This window comes from Dreissena polymorpha, chromosome 6 (assembly GCF_020536995.1).
Source record: "Dreissena polymorpha isolate Duluth1 chromosome 6, UMN_Dpol_1.0, whole genome shotgun sequence".
In the NCBI taxonomy this organism is placed as follows: Eukaryota; Metazoa; Mollusca; class Bivalvia; order Myida; family Dreissenidae; genus Dreissena; species Dreissena polymorpha.
In genome coordinates this window covers 31848634-31872899 of record NC_068360.1, presented here as the reverse complement: position 1 = coordinate 31872899, position 24266 = coordinate 31848634, and the positions used below count along the sequence as shown (strand labels likewise).

General features: G+C 34.3%; 2 protein-coding genes across 8 annotated transcripts in view; both read right to left on the bottom strand.

Moving 5' to 3' along the window:
* LOC127836636 (uncharacterized) overlaps positions 1-24266 on the bottom strand; it is a 255189-nt gene that overhangs the window by 121339 nt on the left and 109584 nt on the right. The gene's annotated exons all lie outside the window — the stretch shown is intronic.
* LOC127836628 (transcriptional coactivator YAP1-like) overlaps positions 10347-24266 on the bottom strand; it is a 205999-nt gene continuing 192079 nt past the window's right edge. For 2 of the 7 annotated variants that reach the window (XM_052363304.1, XM_052363308.1), the window contains exons 6-8: positions 20042-20128; positions 17855-17949; positions 10347-17043 (exon numbers count right to left, since the gene is read on the bottom strand). In XM_052363304.1, coding sequence (XP_052219264.1) covers positions 16957-17043; positions 17855-17949; positions 20042-20128 — 269 coding nt within the window. In that variant the 3' untranslated portion in view covers positions 10347-16956. Of the gene's footprint in view, positions 17044-17854; positions 17950-20041; positions 20129-22982; positions 23152-24266 lie in introns of all 7 variants that reach the window. The other 5 variants (XM_052363302.1, XM_052363306.1, XM_052363305.1 and 2 more) reach the window with 4 other exon arrangements.

Sequence of the window (24266 nt, the reverse complement as noted above, 5' to 3'; positions counted from 1 at the left end):
TCATTTTTATAAAAATGACGATTTCGTCAGCACTTAAATTCGCCGATTTCTGATTTTGAATTTTAAAAAAATGCGACAGTCAATATCCGATTTGTGTGTAATACATATTCGCGATCAATCGCAGTTGCAAAAAATCGTGGTACGAATGTGGGAACACACTTGAGAATCACTGCAGGAGGTGGGGCCTGTTTGTCACATGCCAATAAACTAGTCTTTTGTTATCAAGGGACAGTAATGGACCCTCTTAATGTATGCCATTCACACGTTCATTGTTATGATTAGCGGACAAGTGGGATCGAATAACCGTTAACGAGTGTTTTTAACAACGAAGCCAATTGCCAATAAGTCTTATTCTATTATTATAATTGCCATACTGATAACAATCGTACCTTTATCGGCACCAATTAGGGAAGGTGCGAACAATATGGGTAATAACTAGTGTTAGGAAATTATTTTGTCACTTTTCAATAAAGTTTCAAGTGTACATTTTTGATAATTTTAAGAACAGTAATTGGTCTCAAATGTCACTTTTTACCCTGATATCAACATTAAAATTTTAAACTCTGTGTGTTTGTTCTTAAAAAGTAAACTACCGGTATATAAATCAATAATGTCAATAATTTAAACATAAATAAATTGATACATATAAAATAGTAATAAGTGTGGTTAAACGCAAACAATCAAACAACAAACAGCAATTAAAATTTTCTTTATTAATTTGTGATAAATACGCATGTTGATCACACATCGTCATCTTTTCAGTTGGTTTATTGTCTTTCATCGGCATTCGCTGCGTGATGGCTAATATGCAACACCCCTGAAAAACACAATGCACCTAATGGGTAATAAAGTTATAATCAATTAGCGCTAGTTCATTACCATTCTACATAAACGAAGTCAACGCATTCGATACAGCTGTACTGCACACGCGTTTTAAAGAAGTGTAACTTGTCAGTTAAGTACCTTGAGTCTACATCCCTTTGTGTCAAAACCGGATTAATCTTGATTACGAAACAGCAGTGAATGTGTGCATGGATTATGTTGGAATTTAATGCCTCATGTCTACGGTAAAGTTTTAAAATATTGTTCAACTTAGTGTTTGTTTTTGTTCAAACATAGAGCATGATTGTTCGTTAGGATCTTAAATTCGCTGATCCTTCGACTGACGAAATTTATGAAAATTAATGCCTGACGATTAATAATGGTTTCACAGGTAGATGGCTTCAAAGCGGCGCAGTAGGGGGCATTGTGTTTCACAAACACCGCTCTTGTTTGAATAAGCATTAAGGAACGTTTTACAACTACGCTTGTAAAGTTATTGTGTTCTTCACCTGATATCATTAGCATACAATTTGAACCATTTAAGAGTAGAATAACAAACTGTAATCGGCAATTGAATCCAATTTGGTTACATTGTGTGCGTGCATACAAAATTATATTATTATATTACACAGTTCTTAAAAATGCATTTATTGTAGTAATTACAGGTGGTACAGTTTCTTTCCTTGTATTGTATGTACTTCGCTTGTAAATATCAAATATTTAATCTTAATGTTTTTGGTTAAATAGCACAAACTTGAGTTTAATTTATTGCGTTACGAGAAAATATTTAAGCCAGGTACAGACATCGCGAAACGAATCAGACTGTCCGACATTTTTGTAACCGATTGAAAAGGTCCGACAGACCCTGAACACTTGATATACATTTAACCTAAAATAAATAGTACTGCAGACAGTAAGTGTCTCACTACAAATCTTGTTGTCTGACATACTTTTAGCATAATGTTGAAAGGTGCCAACAACACGTATGTTAAGCTTAGATTAACTTTCGCGATGTCTGCGGATACAATAATTTATATATTCGAGTATTGATTAATGCCGGATACAGTGTCATTGAATATACGTGATTATTTAAGGCGTGTTGATACATAGGCATTATGACAAGACTGCGATATTATGTTTGTTAAAAAAAATGTAAATGTTAAGCAATTGGACCAAACATGCTTGTAAAAGCAAGATTCGATGTGTATGTTATGTCAATTTAATTATTTAATGATTATATCATGACGGATACAAATCTATGTCCTAATTACGATTGCATTATGTTCTGATACAATGGAACGCAGACATAACACATGTTTAATTCCATTCATACAATTTCATTTATAATTTATCACTTTTTATTGACGATAAGCGACTGATTAACCAATAATACGCTATGATTAACTGTGCATGACTATTATGTTCTTTTAAATTAATTGCTTTAGTTCAATAATAAGTTCAAATAATTTGTATAGACCATATGCATGTTTGGGGCATACAAACCTTCTCCAAACCTCAAAGATTGATGTGAACCTAGTCAACAGGCCTTGTTTCACATTCAATAATTGATTGAAGATTGTACAATGGCGTAATCGAATATCTGTAAAATATCATGATACTTCAAAGGGATGACAAATTGGCCTTTCGGATGACAATTGTGGGGATTTAAACCTTTAATCTGTAAAGAACAAATACAACGTTTTGCCTGTAAAAGATACGCATATAAATTTGTAAGAACACCCTGCCTTCAAGCTCCTGGATTATTTCCTGTTTTTTATCAAAGCATAAATAACATATGTCAAATATTGGTAAAAGATATTTAATATGCCACAATCTACATAGTTACGTAAAAAATGCTAACATTACTTGCGAGATACAAATTATCATGTAGCAGTAAATGGGGCAATTGACATCAAACTGTTTTTTATTCAATATGGATTTGTTTACATGTAAAATAACTACTGTGCAGAGCAAAAAACTATTACAATTTCAAAAGATTATCTCCCAAGTACATTCAAGCGGGGAGGGCAACTTAAGACAATTAATGGGAACTAAATAAATACATTCAAGGCAAAACAAGTCATGGTCACGAAATATACCTTGCTGTTTTAAACATATGAAAAGTACAGACATTTTTACTCTCAATTTAGATCTTCTCACCTTGATCTCTGTATTGCGAGACGTTGGATTTGTAATATTAAATTTGACCACATAGCTTGCAGAATTTGTAATATACAACAATCGAAACGCAATTTACTTTCACGCTTGTATACCCTAGGATTTGTATTCATAAGTATCATTTATTATCGAAAAATTATAAATCATCCATATCAAAATGAAATTTTATATTTTGAGAACTGGCAATAAAGAATCTTATATGAAGTATTTAATACCATATATGTGTTTTGTTGGCTACACGTAGAAAATTACTTACTTTATAGAATAAATACAATATTATTTGCTTCAACATTGACAATGTTCTAACGGAAAAAAAACTGTTTGTATCCATTTTAATAGAAAGTTAAGCAGAGCATTATCACTTTCAATTCAATATTTTCAATAGTTATTCAACTTTAAGTAAAGAAAGCATGGTTTATATTTGGTAACATGCTCACTACTATTGTGTGTACCTACCATGTTTACACTTTAACATATACCTGCCTGTTATGTAAGTGTATTATTTACACGGCTGTATGTTTTAGCGTTGGTTACATGCTAACTACTACTGTATCAAAATACCATGTTTATACTTAGACATAGTCATTAATATGTTGTTTTCACATGCTCACAAATATTGCTTTTGTATAAAACATTTGTACAGCGTGTCATGGGTCAGGGGCCAGTATATCACATTCAACCGTCATAATTCATTGCCTTAGATCATTAAAATGATAGACATGATGATTGTATACCAAAATCGACGAATTGCAATTATTATGACTAATACATCATGCAAAGATGGTTGTAGATATTATGATTGCATAATGCCTGTGATGTAAAACTATTACTGGAATATCTAGTCGAGAATTAGTCGAGAAACAACCATGCAAACAGTTCATATAAAATGGTATATAAAAACAGTACAATATAAATTCAAGAAGATATCGTTAACTGTCATTGTTGGTTGTGGACTTTTTACTAAAAATTTTTATCTCATATTGTTCAAAGTTATGTCACAAAATAAAAAAATATGCGTGATTGTTTTTATTGATTTAATGTATTCGCACACATTTTCAGATTTTATCGGTTTCTTTCGGTATATTACAAAACAGTGGCCACCAACGGTTCAAACTCAAATAGTCAAAAAAGTCAAAACAAAAAAAAAGAAGAAATAAATATCGTCCATGAACGATAAAAGTTAATTTTGTTTATTCTAAATAAAGATTTAAGTGTACTTTTGGCGTTCAATACTTTCAATGAAAAACAAAATGATCAGTAATTTTATAATAAATTCTAAATTTCTAAACATTTCATGTAAATGGCATATTTCAAGTTAAATTGAATCGCTGAAGAAATGTTCAATAAGTTCTCTCCACAAACTTTAAACATTTTATGCGACAAACCAACAAACTTACCAACCAATGATCGATGGACAACGTGACTCCAATTTACCCCTTTCAAACTTTGACTGCTAATATATAATATTGGGCGAATGCTGCTGTATAAATTATGTTTTATTTCGATCACTGGATATGGGTGAATATTTTATTAGGTTCCATTTACTGTCCATATTCAATAATTATCTAAATGGTAGACATTAACAGAGATAAGTTTCATAATTACAATATTAAATAATATGTAAACAATATTAGATAAGAGTTCTTAGCAGATCACATGCTTAAAGCAGTTTTATGCTTTGTGGAAGCAACTAACCCCCATGTATTTTAGTAACGGTGTGTTGTCCAAATTCTTAAAGGGTAATTTTCTTGATTGTTTTATAAAAGAATGTCAAACGAAAATTTAAAAAACCCAACCATATGGAGCTAAATATAGTTAAACTTAACTTAATAACAGTTACATTTAGTAGCTTTATATGCAGACTATTTATAAATGGTCAGTTATGGCTCTGTCCGTAATTTTTCAAGTCGATACCGTTACGAAGAAAATTTCATCTACCGCACGGGAATGATACGGGGATACAACTTTTTCTGAAAAGTAAACATTATATCAACCTTTTACGTCATAATTAAGCAATGAACAGAGCACGAAAAATGTGAAAATCATCAAAAAGTAAGTAAAATATTGAACGTACTTTTATTCAGTGTCAACACCGTTCTTCCATTTTCTTTGCTATTTCCACTTCCTGTTCTTTTATGATTTTCAAATATTATGTTTTCTTAGATGCCACAAAATAATATGTGCGTAATGTGTTTTTGAGACAAGTAGCATGCTGTTTGTGGATGATCAAATGCCTGAATGTCATCACCGTTACAGTCCACAACGTTACGCTGAATGAGTAACGGTGATGACAACATTGTAACGGAGTGCACAAATATATACACACATTATGGTGTGAATAAACTTCGTTTTCATATCGCCGATTGTTTTTCAAACATTATCGCAAATTTTACATGGAATTTATCAGACAAAAATGGAGAATTAATACAATTGGAATCAGTTCTGTCAGAATTCCCGAATGTCATCACCGTTACGTTCCACACCGTTACGCTGAATGAGAAAACGGTGTTGACAACATCGTAACGGTGTGGAGAAATTTATACAAACAATATGATGCGAATAAAGTTCGTATTCATATGGCCGATTGTCTTTCAAACAACATCACAAATTTTACATGGAACTTATCTGACATACTTTCTAGTAAAAAACCCGATGTGAATAAACAAGAATATTAAATTATAAGATAATCTGTCCACACCGTTACAAATGTGACAAAACCGTTACGCCGCATAAAAAGAAGACTTTTATATACATTAAGATTCAACAAAAACTGCAAACGTGTTTTAACATCATAAAAACTTCAAAAAGGTGTCCAATGAAAGAAGAATTTAGTATATAAACATGTACCCAAACATTTGATAGAAATTCTTAAAGTTGTAAAACGTAATTAAAATGTGTATTTACACCGTTACGCACTTAATGTTCTGATAAAGTCACTGACGATTTGGAATTAATGTAATAGCCACTCATGATCACTTTATACAATGAAACAACGCCAAAAAATTCATTTAAATTAAGTTGAAATAAAATAATATTTTCACACAAGTATTTATGTCCGTAACGGTGTTCTCTTCAGAGCTTTTGACGTGCGTTAAATAAGCCTTCATAATCGCGATCTGGGTCACATATTAAGGTCGTGCCCAGCTTAGGTTGACGTCCGTCTGACATGTACCTAACTGATAAACGGTCTGTCGACACTGCTTTACTTATTGTGTTTTTGAATATTTTTTTATTAAGAATGGAACCTAATCAAATATTTACCCTTATACATTTCCCTTTTTCTAATCGTTACACCGGAGTTGTTACATTTTCTTGTTCATTTTGCAAATTTAACACAACGAATATTCAAGTTTTCAAACTATTATATAATCAGAAACGTATCCATCAATATAAAGTGATGAATAAGAACAAACTCACTGACGTTAACAACAAAAAAATAAATAATAGTTGGATACTCCGTTAGACATAAAATGAAGTTCAAAGGGGTCGTTCTTAACGGAGGCGTTTAATACGGCGTCGTTTTGACATGCTTCTTGTGAATTCATGAATTTATATATGCACAATTATGTATATTAATTAAAAATCTTGTTAGTTAGTACACACATGTAATTATAATTTGTATTGAATTACTGGTCTTTTATGATTTGAGAAAAGGGCATGGCCTTCCACTTTGCGGGGTAAAGTATCGGCAAAACTGCAATTAGGATTATTGTATCCTTCCGCGGACTATATCGTAGTGAATGCATATTTGATAAGTGTGCTTTCGCATCCGTATACAGATTACAATAATGCAGTGCAATATAGTTACGCCACGATATACATGTAAACATTTCTTAGGTTATTTAAATTGAATATATTGTGTCATAATAAGGTGGATTTCAGTCAAAAGAATTGCATTTCTGTCAGTCGGTATTGGGAAGATATATGGCAAATATAATGCACAGAATCTAAAAATATGCAGAAATACGCAAAAGCATGGCGGCAATATATTTGTATTCTTTTGACACCAAAACATCGAGTAATTCGTTGCTGAAATAGTTGCTGAGAAAAACAATGTTTACGAAACGTACTTACAGACCTATTTAAACATCATTACTTCTAAACAAAGCATTAAAGCGGGACGTTACATTTAACAAACCTCGTTAGTTTATAAATCAATTCATTGAATTCGGACATCATGCGTAAATGCATTATCACATATACACATGACTTATATTCAGTAGTTTGCATCTTTTAACATGGCAATAAATAATTGAACCTAGAAAAAAAACTTACATATCGGGTCTATTTCAAAGATTTGTAAAATAGTCTATGAAAACAGGTTCAAGATACAAAATAATGTCATTATAAATATCAGATCACATGATACAGGATATTAAACTAATCAAAACACATTTCCGTTCTTTTTACCATCAACGTTTTCACATAATTACTTTATTTTGTTAGTTCTACTGTTCTTTCACACTTTCCACTTGTGGCTTGTAAGCACAAGAACATAAGAAGCAAAATCATGAGGCGAGGATGTGTGATTTTTTTATGCGATATTGCAAAACAAAAAACATAATCTCATGTTTGAAATCGCGCTACATTAACGTAACTGCCCTTGCATAAATCATCAAATAATATTGACCCTGAGGTGCTCACCTGAGACCTTAAGGAACTATACAACTAGCAATGTGACTTCTACACTGTTTAACAAGGTTCACTATAGCCTTATCATGAAAACTGCCCCACCTTCTGGTGATAATGGTTGTCAACGGACTACAACCATTTTTTAACTAGGCCAATATATTAGCACACAATTTATATTTTGACCAAGTTTCAGGTAGATTAGATTTTAAACAAGCTCTTTTCTTTGATTTTAACCTCATGACCCATTTTCAAACTCAACCCAGATATCATTAGGTCAAATGTTCTTACCAAGTTTCATGAAATTGGATTAAAAATGTGACAACTAGAGTGTTAAACAGGTTTCACTATAGACATATTACAAAAACTGCCCCCACCCATGGTGGCCGTGTTTTTAAACGGACCGGAACCATTTCGAATAGGGCTCATATACCATAAGAACAAGTTTTCTGACCAAGTTTCAATATTTGTGATTTGAAACGTTTCTTCAACACAGGACAATAAAACACTTAATTACATTTAAAATTAAATTTTGAATGGACAGACAACGCAATGTAAAAAGGTCCATCGTCATGCTTCATAAACCAAATCAACGAATAAAATGCATAAGCCATTATGCCCCTGAAATGTTCACCTTAGTTTGAGGTATACCAAAGGTCGAAACTTTTCAAATGACGCAGTATTCAGACCGACATGACCCACATTCAGACTTTGCTTAAGAATAATCAAAAATAACATTCAGACCAAGTTTTATTAAGATTGAGTCATAAATTTGGCTTAAAATGGAAACACGATTTTTCTAAGTTTTAACCTGGATACTTAGTTTTTGGACACACATGACCTGGAATCAAACTCAGCTTAGATGTTGTTAAAAAAATTCTGACGAATATTCGTCGAGATTGAGTCATAAATAGTCTTCTGACATGGTTACATTTTTTCTAAGATTTGTCAAGAGTAACATATTCTGACAATTTAAATCAAGATTGAGTCATATATGTAGTTTCTATGTTAATAACAATGTTATTTAACTGTTGACATGGTGACCTAGTTTTTTTGGAAGCGTGTGACTCAGATTTGTAGTCAGTCTAGATATTGTCAAGATATTCATTCTGAAGTGTTATTAACATTAAAGCATACATTTGGGATCTACAGTGATACTATTAATCTGGTGACCTAGTTTTAAACATATGTGACCCAAATTTATTTTCGACCAAGTTATATTCAAAATAAACATTTGGGAAAAATTTAATCAAGTAATAAAAATAGAGAATAATTTAATATCGTAATAAATGTGGCCCCTGGAGGGATAATTAAGTTGTTCTTAGATTTGACCTGGTGACCTTGATTTAGGAAGCACGTGACCAAGATTCAAACTGCAGCCTAAATATTAATATTCTGAAAAAGTTTCATCAAGATCGTGCCATAAATAAGGCCTCATAAAAATGATTTCAAGACTTGCCTCTGTTTCGACCTGGTGATCTAGATTTTGACATACATGGCCCAGAATGGAACTCAGCCAAGATAGTTTGACGATAAACGTTCTGCGCAAGTATTATCACCCGCGGAAAACCGATATGATGTAAAAAGTTGGACGTGATTGGAAAAGTTTCCGATAATTTTTTCTGAATTCGGTAGGGTAAGTAAATCCAATTCTATAATTGTTTAAAGGCATTTTTGAATTAAAATATCTTTTGGTATATGCAAAGGAGGTTTTATCATTAATGTTAGAAAATTCCTGGTTATTATTATTCAGGATTTATTTAAATGTGGCTATTTGAAGTCGACGATGCAGGGATTTGTCCACTATTTAGCACTTTATTTACAAATTTAAAGGTATGCCAGTGAAAGTTTCACCGAAAATGATATCAACCAATGTCCCCGAGTAACATATCCGCCAGGGTTTCTTTAAACAATTCGTATTGGTGGAGAAATTGGACTTTACATTCAACATGTTGAAGAAAGAATGATATGACCCGGTGCAGTACCAAAGATGTCAAGATATGACAGGAGTGCAGTTCATTTATAAACTTAAAACAGCTTGTAAATTCGTGTCTCAGCCATGACGTTGCAATACATTGATGGATTTTTTTTAATAAATTGGTACAAATGTAAACCATCAAGAGACATTGTGTCACATGTTACACGCGTCTTCCTACCTCAAAGGTCAGCGGCACAGAGGTGCAAATTCAAATATTATGCTATAAAACATCTTTCCTCATTGTAACGTTGTCATTCAACATTCAATTTTAAAATAACTTACCACAAATGGCCACCATCAAGAGACGGCGTGTAGCCTGTAACACGTCCCCTTACCTCAACGGTCAAAATAAACTTAGAGGTACAAAGTCATATTTGGCCATAAAACGATGACATGCCATGTGTTACAACCGCCTCTGTACTTAAAAGTGCAAGGGTCTCACTTTGCAATAAGACAGCTAGTATGGACTGAAGCTTTGGCATTTATTATGCTATTTTCAAATAACTTGCCACAAATGAATAACGTGGGTTGGTCGTCATTTGTAAAACAAGTCTCTGTTCCTTAGATGTCAATGTCACACATATAGGTCAAATATAAAATGTGTCCACAGCTTTGAAGATAGTCAGAAAAATGCACAACTTTTTTAACTATTTTATTGGCATTTATCAAACATACCATCTTCAAATGCTCAACTAACGGCATTTAATATACACACCAAATAACAAGTAAACAGCACAAATATTTTTCATTTTTTATTACTTTTTTTTACATTTGTATTTACATTTTCATCCCGCACTCTTGTGAAAAACCATATCGTGATTTGAGATCTGTCTTCTCAGAAGTCTTAAAGGTTTCTGACGTTATAAAACTCCTGCCAGCAGTTCATAGGCACTGCCTGTACAATTGTGCGAAATCTTCCTCCATTTCACATTCGAAACATGTACAATAAAATCTTGAATGTTCGAATATTCCTGTTCCTGGAAAATGTTTTGATTAAAAAAAAAAAATCAATTCCTTGACAATTTTCTTATCGAGTTTTAAATACATTTTTGGGGTGCAAAATTAGTTTTTATGAATACTGTCTTATGAAGATCAATCAAATCCTCAAATGTACATGAAATCTAACTTAATTTAATGAATCCAGGAGTTAAAACCGATTGATTTCACATAAGTCTACACAAAATCGAACTAAATTCACAAAGCCTATTGCAACAAGATAATGGATGGCATCCAATGGAAATCAATACGGACTGTTCTGCAATCCTTTAATCTATGGAACAGAATTTAAAATGTAAAGAAATAAGCAATTAACATGTGGTAATAAACTAAAATATATATAAAACATACATATAACTTGGGGATGGCATGGGTAATAGAAATCTTTATATCACAAACGTAATAATAAAATCACACAAGATGCGGCTAATAGCACTGTAATATGAAATTATAAAACAAGAAAAAAACTCTTATGAAATTGAGAAGTGTTTTTGTTTGAATAGAACTGCCCATCAATTAAGTGTTTCATAATAAAACACATATAATAGGATTGTAAATTGTTAATTGTTTTAATACAAACCAACTGTGATTAATAATTTTAAACAAATATACAGCATATATGCCTTAAAATGGCATCATCAAGTCTGTTATAGGAATCTATAATTTACAGGGTACACAAATACAAATATATTTTATCAATTACTGCTACATATACCAAGCAATCTGTTTTTATCAAACTATTAAACTGTAGATCCAGATAGTCAATTTAGTCGACTAAGTATTTCACAACCCTTCCTATTACGTGTGTTCTGTGGACCAACAACATTTATAAACAGATACCAAAAATGAAATTAATGGATATGTATTTATTTATTTTTATCAAATACCAAGTAAAAAACGTGTTCACATAAATTTGATTCCTTGTAGAAAAATCCTCGCTATTAGTGGCTAAGAGTACTTCTAATATTTTTGTTACAATATAAATACAGCTTTCATACTATTATTAATTAAACTTTTTTTTATAAATATTTTCATTTTTCACTTACAAGAAATATATCTAACAACACCTTATGTATACAAGCATGAATTCAAGTCCATCCAACAATATCTTTCACCTATCAATGTAACACCAGTAGCTACCCCCTACATACACACTCTTCTCACACAAATGTACAATTTTCCGGACTTGAAATCATATGTACTATAACAGTACAATACATATTAGTGCTAGTAAAGAAATAGTCAAACTGCCTTTATATGTGCAATTAAAATAAAATTAATTAGAATTAACATTACCAAGCTGTTTAACACGCTATTTATTCTATTTCTCAATTGATTAACAATACACATACATATGTATATTCTAATATAATTATGGCTACAACCATTTAATATAGAAACAACTGTACAACCACTGTATGTTTGAATTTTCAAAGAAATTTGTTTAAAAGAAATCTAGAATATTCAAGACAGATGCTAGTCTAAGAACACAACTTAATTTTGCTTACACCAAAATATATGCAGTTGTATATTCAAACCAAATGCCTCTTGCTTCATTTTTAGCAGCTTATTACTGAATACAGTGCAGACTATCATGAAGGCAAATGACAATTATTATAGGACAGAACTTCATAATAAATGTCATTCGTCCTAATGTAGTTTTTCTAACAAAAGCGAAAGAGAAGAAACTACATTATAGATTAATTATAATAAGTCAGTGAGTTACAGCAATACAGTTGTACCTTCTAAAATAGGATCCTAAAAGATACAGCATTTTGCTTCTAAAAATAATCCTTATCACAGAATCTATGCTAAAAAGTGCTATCTAGGACTTCAGTTAATAATAATAACCACAATATAAACAGATTCGGTTTCAAATAGTTCACAATCATAGACATGGGAATCATGTTCTGCCAAAATTTAGAGAGATCTTTCGCCAAAACCTCTCTTCGACATTGGCTATTCTGCGTTTATCTTTTGCACTTGTATGCAAACAATACTCCTCACTTCACCCACAGATCACCTGTTAGGAATTTTTGCATTCGAAACTTTTTTTAATTTAACCAATTAATAAAAATTATCATGCATTTACAAGGTCATTTCGAACCAGGGAAATAGATCAATGCATTTTACAACATACAATTATACAATAATTATTTGGACAGAAAAAAATGAAAAGTACAAAAAATAAATTTCTCTCCTCCTGAATGTGTTCCGTATTCACGGAGTTGAAACTTGCATTCACATGTACAATCAATTACTAATAAGACCAAATGTAAAAAAGCTACAAATAAATTGTATACAAATTGAGCGAAATCTTCCTCAAATAGCATAGCTGGTAAAAATATATTACAGAACTATCAAATAGTATGTTAAAAATGTAAGCCATTCAAAAATATTTATTATCCAGGTATTGGCAGTATTTTTGTAGCTTTTGAATTTCTCTGTACCTCTTACTTTCAAAACTCATTTGAAATAAACTCTTACCTAGAATTAGCAGTTTAAATTCTTAGTGCTATTTCCCCCAAAACCCCAAACAGCCAATTAAAAAACGAAGAATGTTATGAGTGTAATTTTAAGCGATAAGCTAGCGTTATTACGTACACATTTTTAGTGCGGTTGCCTAATATTATGCCCCACACAAGATCAATCTGTTATCACATACAGATATTTAGTGCCGTTGCCTAATATACCCCACACAAGGTCAACCACCAGAAGTGGCATATAAGAGACTGTACATGTGAGATTCAAGTTTCCATGGAATGATATGACAATCAACAACTGAGTAAGGTGAACCGTCGAAAAAAATAGTAGCTGTCGTAGAAAAATAGATTTGCTCTTGTATTACACAACATCAACATGATTAACAACATTTAGCTATAAATATGCATAGTGATATTAAAAATAATAAAAATAAATATTGCTAAACCATACAAAAAATTCAATCAATTCACATGGCATAATTAATAAAGCTTGTTATCACCGTGGCATCTTCAGACAGTTAGTTTCATTAAAGTCAAAATCATTAAGTTGAATAAACAGCAGATTTTGACGGACCTTATTTGAATGTTCAAAAGGCACACAAATGTAAAACTCTTTGTGAACATACTCTTCAGACTAAAAATATCTGTCAAAGAAAACACAACAAAATAAAACATCAAGTATGGCAACAGTTAAATATGCATAGAAAAAGGCTTACAAAATATATGAAATTCTCTGCCACCAGTATTCAAACTGACAATAAAGTAGAAATTTGTAGACTGAGAAATTGACCAAAATATTGAAAAATGTTTTGTCTTTATTGATAGCAATTGTTGATCAGTGCTTATTTTGTTATCATTATGCTATTCTAAACACACTTTTGAGACTCATAAGCAATATTTACATTATAAAACAAAAGTGGTTTGCATTCAATTTGACCAATATTTCCCTATACAGTTTCTCAGGCTACATATTTCTACAGCACAGGCTGTACAATATACTCTTTACTATGATACACAATTATGCTTCAGTAATAATGCACAAACACAGACTACATCACTGCGGACAAACAGTCACAGTTGCTGACACTGACTGTGTGAGGATAAAATGGTCACAGTTGCTGGCACTGACTGTGTGAGGACAAACAGTCACAGTTGCTGGCACTGACTGTGTGAGAACAAACGGTCACAGTTGCTGGCACTGACTGTGAGAGGACAAACGGTCACAGTTGCTGGCACTGACTGTGTGAGGACAAACAACAAACGGTCACAGTTGCTGGCACTGACTGTGTGTGTGTCTATGTATTTCGAAGTTTTAAGGTCCTAGGGGTGCTAGGGGCTGAATTTACGTAAGGACCCGAGCCATTGACTGTTATTTTACAGAAAACATGTATATTGCTAAGAATATCAGGGCTCCCACCTACTCAAAATTGTCTTCACCAAAATTTACAGTGTAATGCAGAAATTCAACAAAACGTAGTAGCCAAATGGAGAGTTCTTAAGCTTAATTTGCTCATTTGAAGCCGATGGCTAATTTGGCAAACAGCTGGGTAAGCCTTGCATATATATGCAATTTTTTAATTGGTTTTTTTCTTGTACTTGCTTGAGTCTCAGTAACAAATAGATAAATACCTTTATGAGCAGTTTTATTTGATTTTACTTAAAACCTCATTAGCCGATGTTATTTAGTTTTTGTATTGCTCAATAACATCAAACATATACTATGGAAAAATGTAATAACAAGAAATGTACCTAGTGGCTTGTTTTAGAGGCCTTTAAATCCAAGTTTTCAATGTCTTAATTTTTTCAAATAAATACATTCTGACAGCCAAATAGGACTATTTCAGCTAACACAAGTCCACAATAGTCACATTTCAATGAGAGAAATTACAAACCTGCACTGTGACCAGCTGTCCTCAAATTTAAGCTTAAAACATACATATAGGAAAAATTTACAAATAAAAACCAAAGAAAGGAAACAATGTAATGGTTTAAATGTTGATAAAAAATACATCACGGCTATTACATCATCTTTCAAAGGTAGAAAGACAGTCAAAAATGAGCTAACTTGTAAGATAAAAGCAGGAAATATACAGTGATAAATATGTTACCGATGGAATACAATCCTTTTGGGTACAACAGGTAATATAAAATAGGTGACAAACACAACATTTTGTGCTCAACCTTCTATGCAAAAAATCACTTACTAGTTTACCACAAAATTTGTACAACTCAGTTATAAAAATACAGATATAGGGAAAGTGCAAACGAAATAAACACAATCAATTAAAAAATATGTTACTTATACTTAAAAAATTACACCTGTTTGCATAGAAAAAGGGCTTATGAATGAAAATACAACAGTTCTCTAAAACAAACCACTGACACCAACACTACAATTAAAAGGACTGAGTGCAGAACAATATTATCTGTTAACCCATTTATGCCTAGCGTCTACAAAAAAAGGCATAGGCAAACAGCGTAGACCCAGATGAGACGCCGCATAATGTGGCCTCTCATCAGGGTCTACGCTGTTTGCTTAAAAGAATTTCTGTGAGAAATATTCTAAAAATAGAAATAAATATACCAGACATCTCTAATTTTGGAAAAAAATTAATTTAGAAGGATGGGAGAGTCCACTAGGCATAAATGGGTTAATGAAATGTTAAGGAGGTGCTACTCTCAACATTGAATACATTAATTTTATAAGAAGACAGGTAAGAATCTGAACAATAAATCTAGCAAGAAACTGTCAGACAAACAATGCACATCAATAAAAAAAACACAACTAATATCACTATATTTTTGTGAATAAATTTCTGTATGACATGTCATATTTATACCAACAAAATGAAATGTACATGTAGTGAAACTGATGAATATATATTACAAACATAAATGAGCCGATGGTACATCTTTGATAATCACATTACTTTTACAAATATAAATGAACTTTTTTTTTGTATTTTTTACTTTTGAAATACAAAATATAGATTATTTCTGAATCACACATTTATATATTTACGAATAATTATTAAATTGGTTTCCCTGATATATGAATGCTATAGCATGTTTCGTTTGCATTAAAGCAACCCGCCACATGCTTTACAGTGATCTCTAATTTTTCAAGCATTCAAATGTATCGTCCGAGGAGTAAATCTTTGTCACATGTGAAATTCTGACTTTCAAATTTCTGTTTTCAGCTGGGTATAGGGACGAAATGTTCACATGTTGACATCCATTGCTGGCTATGATAAAGCTTACATCTGAAGGAGAAAATTCATATGGACAGCTTACGAATTTCTCTTTTGATCCTTAAGTCCGCGAAAAAGGCAGATCGTTCGTGTCAGAAGATGCTTGAAGGCAGTTTACTTGTATTCTGACACGTTCTACCCGTTGCTTCGCCACACATTACATGCTTATCTGGTGGCTTGTTACATTGGTAATGCGAAATGAATTATGTTCGAATGTCGCTTGAACCATACCGGTTATTGACATTTTGGCCCTTTTGAACCATACCGGTTATTGACATTTTGGCCCTTGAGATTTAAATGATTACTGTCTAGAGTCCTAGTATTAAATGGGGAAACCTTTTCTTCAGTCCACGCATATTCACAAACTATATGTGCAAAATTTGCAACATTTGAAAACCTAATACAATTTCAACCCAACACTCCACTGTACATAAAACCGACTAAAAACTTCTACCGTAATCTCAAGAAATATTTCTAGGTTTCCTCACACTGTACATCGACCCTAAATCTCCAGGGGTTATGTTGCTATGATACATTTATGTATACGCTGGTTGCTAGGCAATGCACTCAGAAGTGTCAAAGGTCACAGAATGTGGTTGCTATGACAATGACCTTGACCTCACAACCAGGTCAGTAGACTGTCGTCCATCTTGTTGTTAAGGACCGTCTCGACATCATTCAGTAACTCATTGCTGATATCATCAGGCTGAAAAACACCACACTTTCAAAGCTTCACAAACAGCAGGTGGTACAGTGAAAATTGTATTTTGTTTTTTTGGGGGTGGGGGTGGGGTGGGGGTCAAATTTTGAGCCAAAATTCAGCCTCATTCCCAATCTCAAAACGTACGTATTGTTTCACAAATGACTGCCTTAAATTGCCTGTTTAAAGGTTTCCATAACAAAAAATTATTAAATTTTTTCAAAGTTATTGCAATGATCAATTCATCTCCTTATTCAGTTCTATGAGTTCAATCGACGGTCCAGCCTAAGCTAGTATAATATTAAAAACATTTGTATTCTCTATTTCAGTATTTGTAAGCCAAAAAACCACAACAACTACATTTCCCAATTTTAGTCACAACAACACTATTTCTACCGATGCAAAGGGATCTGACCCCCTTCCCATAGTGGTGAAAAACAATCCTAGGAACTACAGAAGCAGGTATTCTCCCTGGGAAAAATTAGCGCAAAAAAACGGAAAAATTCGCGTCGTGAAATCTTCCAAATGGGAATTAGAGTTTTTTTCAATTGCTTGGTATCAAAAGCAAAATTCAACTCAAATATTGATTAACATTCATTTTGGCTTGAAATGTTCAGTGTAAGTGCTCATTTTATTTGTTAACTTGCAGATAATGCACTTTTGGAACAAAAGTGATGGACTTTGCCTTTCTTTTGGGAAATTTTCAGACCGCAATTTAGAATATTGAAGTTTTTCTTCAATTGGGATAGTACCTTTTTAGGGTACTTTATAAAAGAATGGAAAAAATCGCTGCCATCACATTATGCCGGTGTCCTACCTGTAAGCTGGGCACCAGATCTTCACTGTCCATGTTGCTCTGATCCGTATCCATGGTTCCCATGTCCATGTTGTTGAAATCACCTGCCCGGTGACCTACAATAGTAAATCATACAAAACATGCGATGATTTTTATCCTCATCTTAACAGTCCACTCAAAAGACCAGTAAGCCTTGCCAAATTTAAACCATTGGGCCTTACACTCGGAAAATAGTGTTTAATACATGTGCGTAAAGTGTTGTCCCATATAAGCCTGTGCAGTCTGCACAGGCTAATCAGGGACAATACTGTCTGCTTTCATTGTATTTGTTGTTTTTAAAGTATGTCTCTTCTTTGTGAAAATCCAGTCTAGGCCTAAGGTGTTGTCCCTGGTTAGCCTGTGAAGCAATCTGAGATGACACTTTATGCACATGCATTAAAACCCTATTTCCCGAGTAAGGCTCAATTTTTTATCCTTATCTTAACAGGATCCATGCAAAAGAACAATAGACCATGCTGAATAAGAACATATTGCTTCTTTCTTTTCCAATTCTAAATGAAGCAATGCACTTATCACAAATTAACAACATTATTAAAACAGGACAAAAAAGAATTTTCATTGTTCATCAAATACAGTCAGTTAACAAATTTACACTTTTCCTAGGTTCACAGGTTTTCAAGTATTTTGGGCACACTATTGTGCCAGTAACGGACAACTGCCCTACTGTGTTCAGTGGTGGGGTAGAATGGTCACAGAATGGACAACTGCCCTACTGTGTTCAGTGGTGGGGGAGAATGGCCACAGAATGGTCAACTGCCCTACTGTGTTCAGTGGTGGGGGAGAATGGCCACAGAATGGACAACTGCCCTACTGTGTTCAGTGGTAGGGGGAGAATGGCCACAGAATGGACAACTGTCCTACTGTGTTCATTGGTAGGGAGAGAAAGGCCACAGAATGGACAACTACCCTACTGTGTTCAGTGGTAGGGAGAGAATGGCCACAGAATGGACAACTGCCCTACTGTGTTCAGTGGTAGGTAGGGAGAGAATGGCCACATAATGGACAACTGCCCTACTGTGTACAGTGATAGGGAGAGAATGGCCACAGAATGGACAACTGTCCTACTGTGTTCAGTGGTAGGGGGAGAATGGCCACAGAATGGACAACTGTCCTACTGTGTTCAGTGGTAGTGAGAGAATGGCCACAGAATGGACAACTGCCCTACTGTGTTCAGTGGTAGGGAGAGAATGGCCACAGAATGGACAACTGCCCTACTGCGTTCAGTGGTAGGTAGGGAGAGAATGGTCACAGAATGGACAACTGCCCTACTGTGTTCAGTGGTAGGGAGAGAATGGCCACAGAATGGACAACTGCCCTACTGTGTTCAGTGGTAGGGGGAGAATGGCCACAGAATGGACAACTGCCCTACTGTGTTCAGTGGTAGGTAGGGAGAGAATGGCCACAGAGTGGACAACTGCCCTACTGTGTTCAGTGGTAGGGAAAGAATGGCTAGAGAATGGACAACTGCCCTACTGTGTTCAGTGCTAGGGGGAGAATGGCCACAGAATGGACAACTGCCCTACTGTGTTAAGTGGTGGGGGAGAATGGCCACAGAATGGACAACTGCTCTACTGTGTTCAGTGGTAGGTAGGGAGAGAATGGCCACAGAATGGACAACTGCCCTACTGTGTACAGTGGTAGGGAGAGAATGGCCACAGAATGGACAACTGCCCTACTGTGTTCAGTGGTAGGGAGAGAATGGCCACAGAATGGACAACTGCCCTAAGGTGTTCAGTGGTAGGGAGAAAATGGCCACATAATGGACAACTGCCCTACTGTGTTCAGTCGTAAGGAGAAAATGGCCACAGAAAGAATTTTGATAAATCACTACACAAGCTGTATGGCAAGGCTGGGGATAAAAACCTTGATCCTCAGATTTGAATTCCAGCACTCAACAAACTGGGCTTGCCCGCTCGTAATTTTTTTCAAGTTTCCCATACAAGTCATACAGGTTTAGTAACATGTTGTGTTTTTTTTCACAAATTTGCCATGAAAATATTTCACCATGAAGACCAAGGGGAAGATTTGTCTCAAGAGAATCAATTTGTTTAAATGTGAAAAAATGCTCATCTGAAGCATTGATAAATCATTGTTATGGACAATTCTAAGTGCTGAGCAGGTACTTTCAAATACAAAGGGCCAATTTACCGTCTTGTGAAGCATCCATTTCACTAACGTTGCTCAGGAATTCCTCAGGAGTCCTCGACATGAAACTGCTCCCACTCCCCATACCACCTGCAGTAAACACACATACACATACATAATTCCGCAAGCAGTAAATAAAATAAAACAACAACAAACATGGGCATGTCATTCAACCAGGTTTTCAACTACTTATTATTTTTATTTTTATTACATGCAATCCAAAGGTGGGTTTGTATGTGAGATACTAACTCATTCAATTTCTGTGCAATACCTCCATCCAAACTAAAGTTATTGTGCAGAAACATTTTTTCTAATGGTTTTTAAAGAAACCTTGATCCAACTGGCCCTGAATGTTATCCGACACCAGGTCTGTATGAAAGCTACCAAAACACAAAAGTTAACTCTAAGTTATCATGGTTATTAAGCGGAACCATGAAGAGGAAACATGACCTTTATCTGACAAAAATGCAATCCCAAACCGAAAATCTTGTAAAGTACCTAAACACAAAATGTCAGTGCAATAACTCCAACAAAACTTAAGCATATTTTCTTTTTTTAGTAAGATTAACATTGCCCCAAATTCAATCCCAAATTAGGTCTACATGGTGCCACCTTTAAGTTACACACATTGTGTGAGCTAAACCACTATTTACCATGTAAACTAATGTATTTCAGTGGTAAAAGTTTTGTTTTATTTTCAATAACAGTGACCTCCAACTAGACCCTGCTGGCCCCTCAAAAGAATTCAAAGCTAGGTCTCTGTGCAAGCTTGTTATATCCAAAGGTTTATCAACCAAATGTTTGCTGTTTTTCATTTTTTATAAACAGTAACCTTCACCTTGACCCAAGCAGCCTTTCATAAACCCTTTACCACATAGATACGTATTTAACGCTTTATCTCTTACATACATATTTTGACACATGTGTAGTCCCTTAGAAAGTTACATTTAACAAGCAAATTTGTTGAATTGGTATCCCCCGCCAATATGCTTCTGGACACAAAAGTAATATATTTGACACTGAAAAAAGCATTTTTTCAAAATACAAAGGGCCATAACTCCGTCATTAACAGATGGTGAACAATGCCATTTGGCGTGCATCATCCTATTATCCATATATATACTCATACCAAGTTTCAATGAAATCCGCCAAAGAACTTCCAAGATATGGCTCCGGACACAAAAGTGCCGGACGGTCGGAAGGACGGACGGACAGACGGACGGACAACACCAAAACAATATCCCTCCGCCTATGGCGGGGGATAATTAAATACCTTTCTTACTACATGTACATGAGGGTTTAAAAGGCTTCATCTCCAATCCTTAGTTACCAAGCAGCAAACAGCATAAAACCTGAACAGTCAGGTGACCACCAGCATAAAACCTGAACAGTCAGATGACCACCTAACAGCATAAAACCTGAACAGACTGCAAGTTACTTGCAGGCTGTTCTGGTTTAATGCTGGTTGTAAAAGCCTTTTTCAATTCGCTTCTTATGGGGTAAAGGGTTATATCCCAAGCTAGGCCCCCATTCAAGCTTGCTTTATAAAAAGGTTCAAGATTGTTCAAATACAAACTGAAGGTATTGACCCTAAACCACCAGCCTGCCTGCTTGCGGGTCCACCAAACCTCAATCTAATAACATTCTGATTTGCTGAAAACCTGGTTTAGAACTTCACACAAAATATAAGGCATTTGAGATTGTCAATAGTTTTCTCGTTATCTAAAACATTTGAGTATTAGGTACTCTTTGCAAATAAATTACTACAGAATTATGGGTTCTTCCTTGGAAATTGAATCAAAGGAGTTCATAAAACTGTTAACCTAGCAATTCAATAATGCTTAACAAAAATCATTATGAAATAAACAATGCAAAGCAAATACCAGTAAGGCAGTTCATACAATTTTTCAGTCCACAGGCCATCACCATTTTTACTAATCTTTGACCAAATCGCTGACACACAGTGAATTTGTGAAATCACATATGCTAAACCAAATATTCTGAGCAGGCCATAGTATATACATAACTATTAGAATGGACCAGATATATTAATCACTAATGTTACTAATCTTACAGCCCATACTCCATCAGTGTGGACTACATTGTAAATCGCTAAATACTTGCTATTCATTAAGCACTATAAATAAACAAGACTATTGCCAAGCAATATATGTCCCCTACCGGCTCCAATATTGTCAGAAATTCCACATTGTCAGAATTTTTTTAACTTTTTTTATTTGTTGACATAGCAACCAAAAGTTTTGACGTAGGAACAAAATGAAATGACGTGCGTAATGTCCATATTGCCATCTATCCATGTTTCAAGTGTCATGAAAAAATATTAAGAACTTTTAAAGTTATCGCAGGATCCAGAAAACCACCATTTTCAGCAGTATTTTTAGTCTATTTGTTGCCATAGCAACCAGAATTTTTATGTAGGAACAAAATGAAATGACTTGCATAATGTCCATATTGCCATCTATCCATGTTTCAAGTTTCATGAAAAAATATTAAGAACTTTTAAAGTTATCGCAGGATCCAGAAAAGTGTGACTGACTGACGGACTGACAGACAGACAGAGCGCAAACCATAAGTCCCCTCCGGTGAAACCGGTAGGGGACAATAACCATTAGAATAGACCAGAAAGGTCAATCAGTTTAAATATTATAGTTCAGTAGTCCATAGTCAAATAGCATGGACCACATCTGTTACCAGTAATTGCTTATATTATACTTGGTATAGTGCACTCCACAGCATGGACCAGATCTGTCAATCACTTTATAATAATTCAGTCCATGGTTAAATAGTGTAGACAGCTTCTGCATTTGTTAATGTTATAATTGTTATACTGTACAGTCAAAAGTCTATTTGCATAGATCAGAGCTGCTGTCAGTTGCCTAAAAAACCGAACATATACACAGAACAGTCCGCAATCCGCACTAACCGTAAGCGGGGACCGGAAGCTCACCTAGTCCGGAGTCCGTGCTCCCCTGCCTCACATGTGGGTCGTTGGTGTTCTGCCCCAGGAAGGGGTCCCCTATCTGTGTGAGCTCACTCACGGGGTCCACCGTTTGATTCAGTACGTTGATATTGGAATTGCGCAATGCCAGCTCCTGGAATAGAGGCTCTACAGTTAATTTGATCTGCGCTCGGGGAAAACGGGGCTTAATGCATGTGCGTAAATCGTTGTCAAAGATTAGCCAAGACAGTCCACATCATTGATGACACTTTCCGCTTTTATTTTCGTTAAAAGGAATTCTCTTTTCTAAACAAATACCGGTATCAGGCACAGGCTACTCTGGTTGACAATATACAGACATGCATTCAGACCTGTCATCACAAAGCCTGACTGATTTACATAAAGGTAAAGACCTAGGTTCACAACAGAGATCGGTTGCTGCTAAAATGGGGGCAAGGTGGAAATTTATAAATGTCTGGCAATATTTTTTTATAATTGGCCAAGTCCAATGAACTTCAGTTATGTGTCTTAAATCAGTAAGAGGGTTATTTGTATTGGTCATTTAATATTTGCAAAAATATGTTACATTTTGCAAGATTTTCAAACTTTTTTGTACTGACCAGTCTAGAGGAGCAGACAAAACATGAAAGGCGCAATTCCCTGGCATTTTGATCTAGATGTTACTTGATACTTGTTCTAAAGGTGATTTCAATTAAAGACCTCAATATTCGTCTTTTGGAGGATTTGCAGAAAAATTGCAATTAATTTGTTTTTGACTCCATGCAATTTATCAGGCAAAATTAATGTTTCATTACAGAAAGAATCATTGAACATGAAATCGGCCCTGCTGCCGGCTGATCAAAGTATGCATTTATTCATCCTTGGCTTATTAACCATTACCAGTAGTGGTTGCATTTACGTATGGAAATAAATCCAGATGTAAACAAGGTTACTAGAACAAGGAAATGTGTGCTTGTGCACACCATTTTATAAATTTGTGGTTTTTTATCCATAATTTCAATAAAAAATTCAATTTACAACATTTACCGGCCTTAAATCACTACATATGTTTCAACAAACCATATGGAGCGCTAATATGCTATAAATTGAATTCAGTATAAAATAAATTTAAAATTTCAATAAACCTGACACATGTTGATTAAAATAACAATTGTAAAGATCAGAGACAACACTTGTACCACATTCCAATGTTTCTAATTTTACTTTTTTCTAGACATGAACAATGTTGCTTTATAAAATGACATCTGA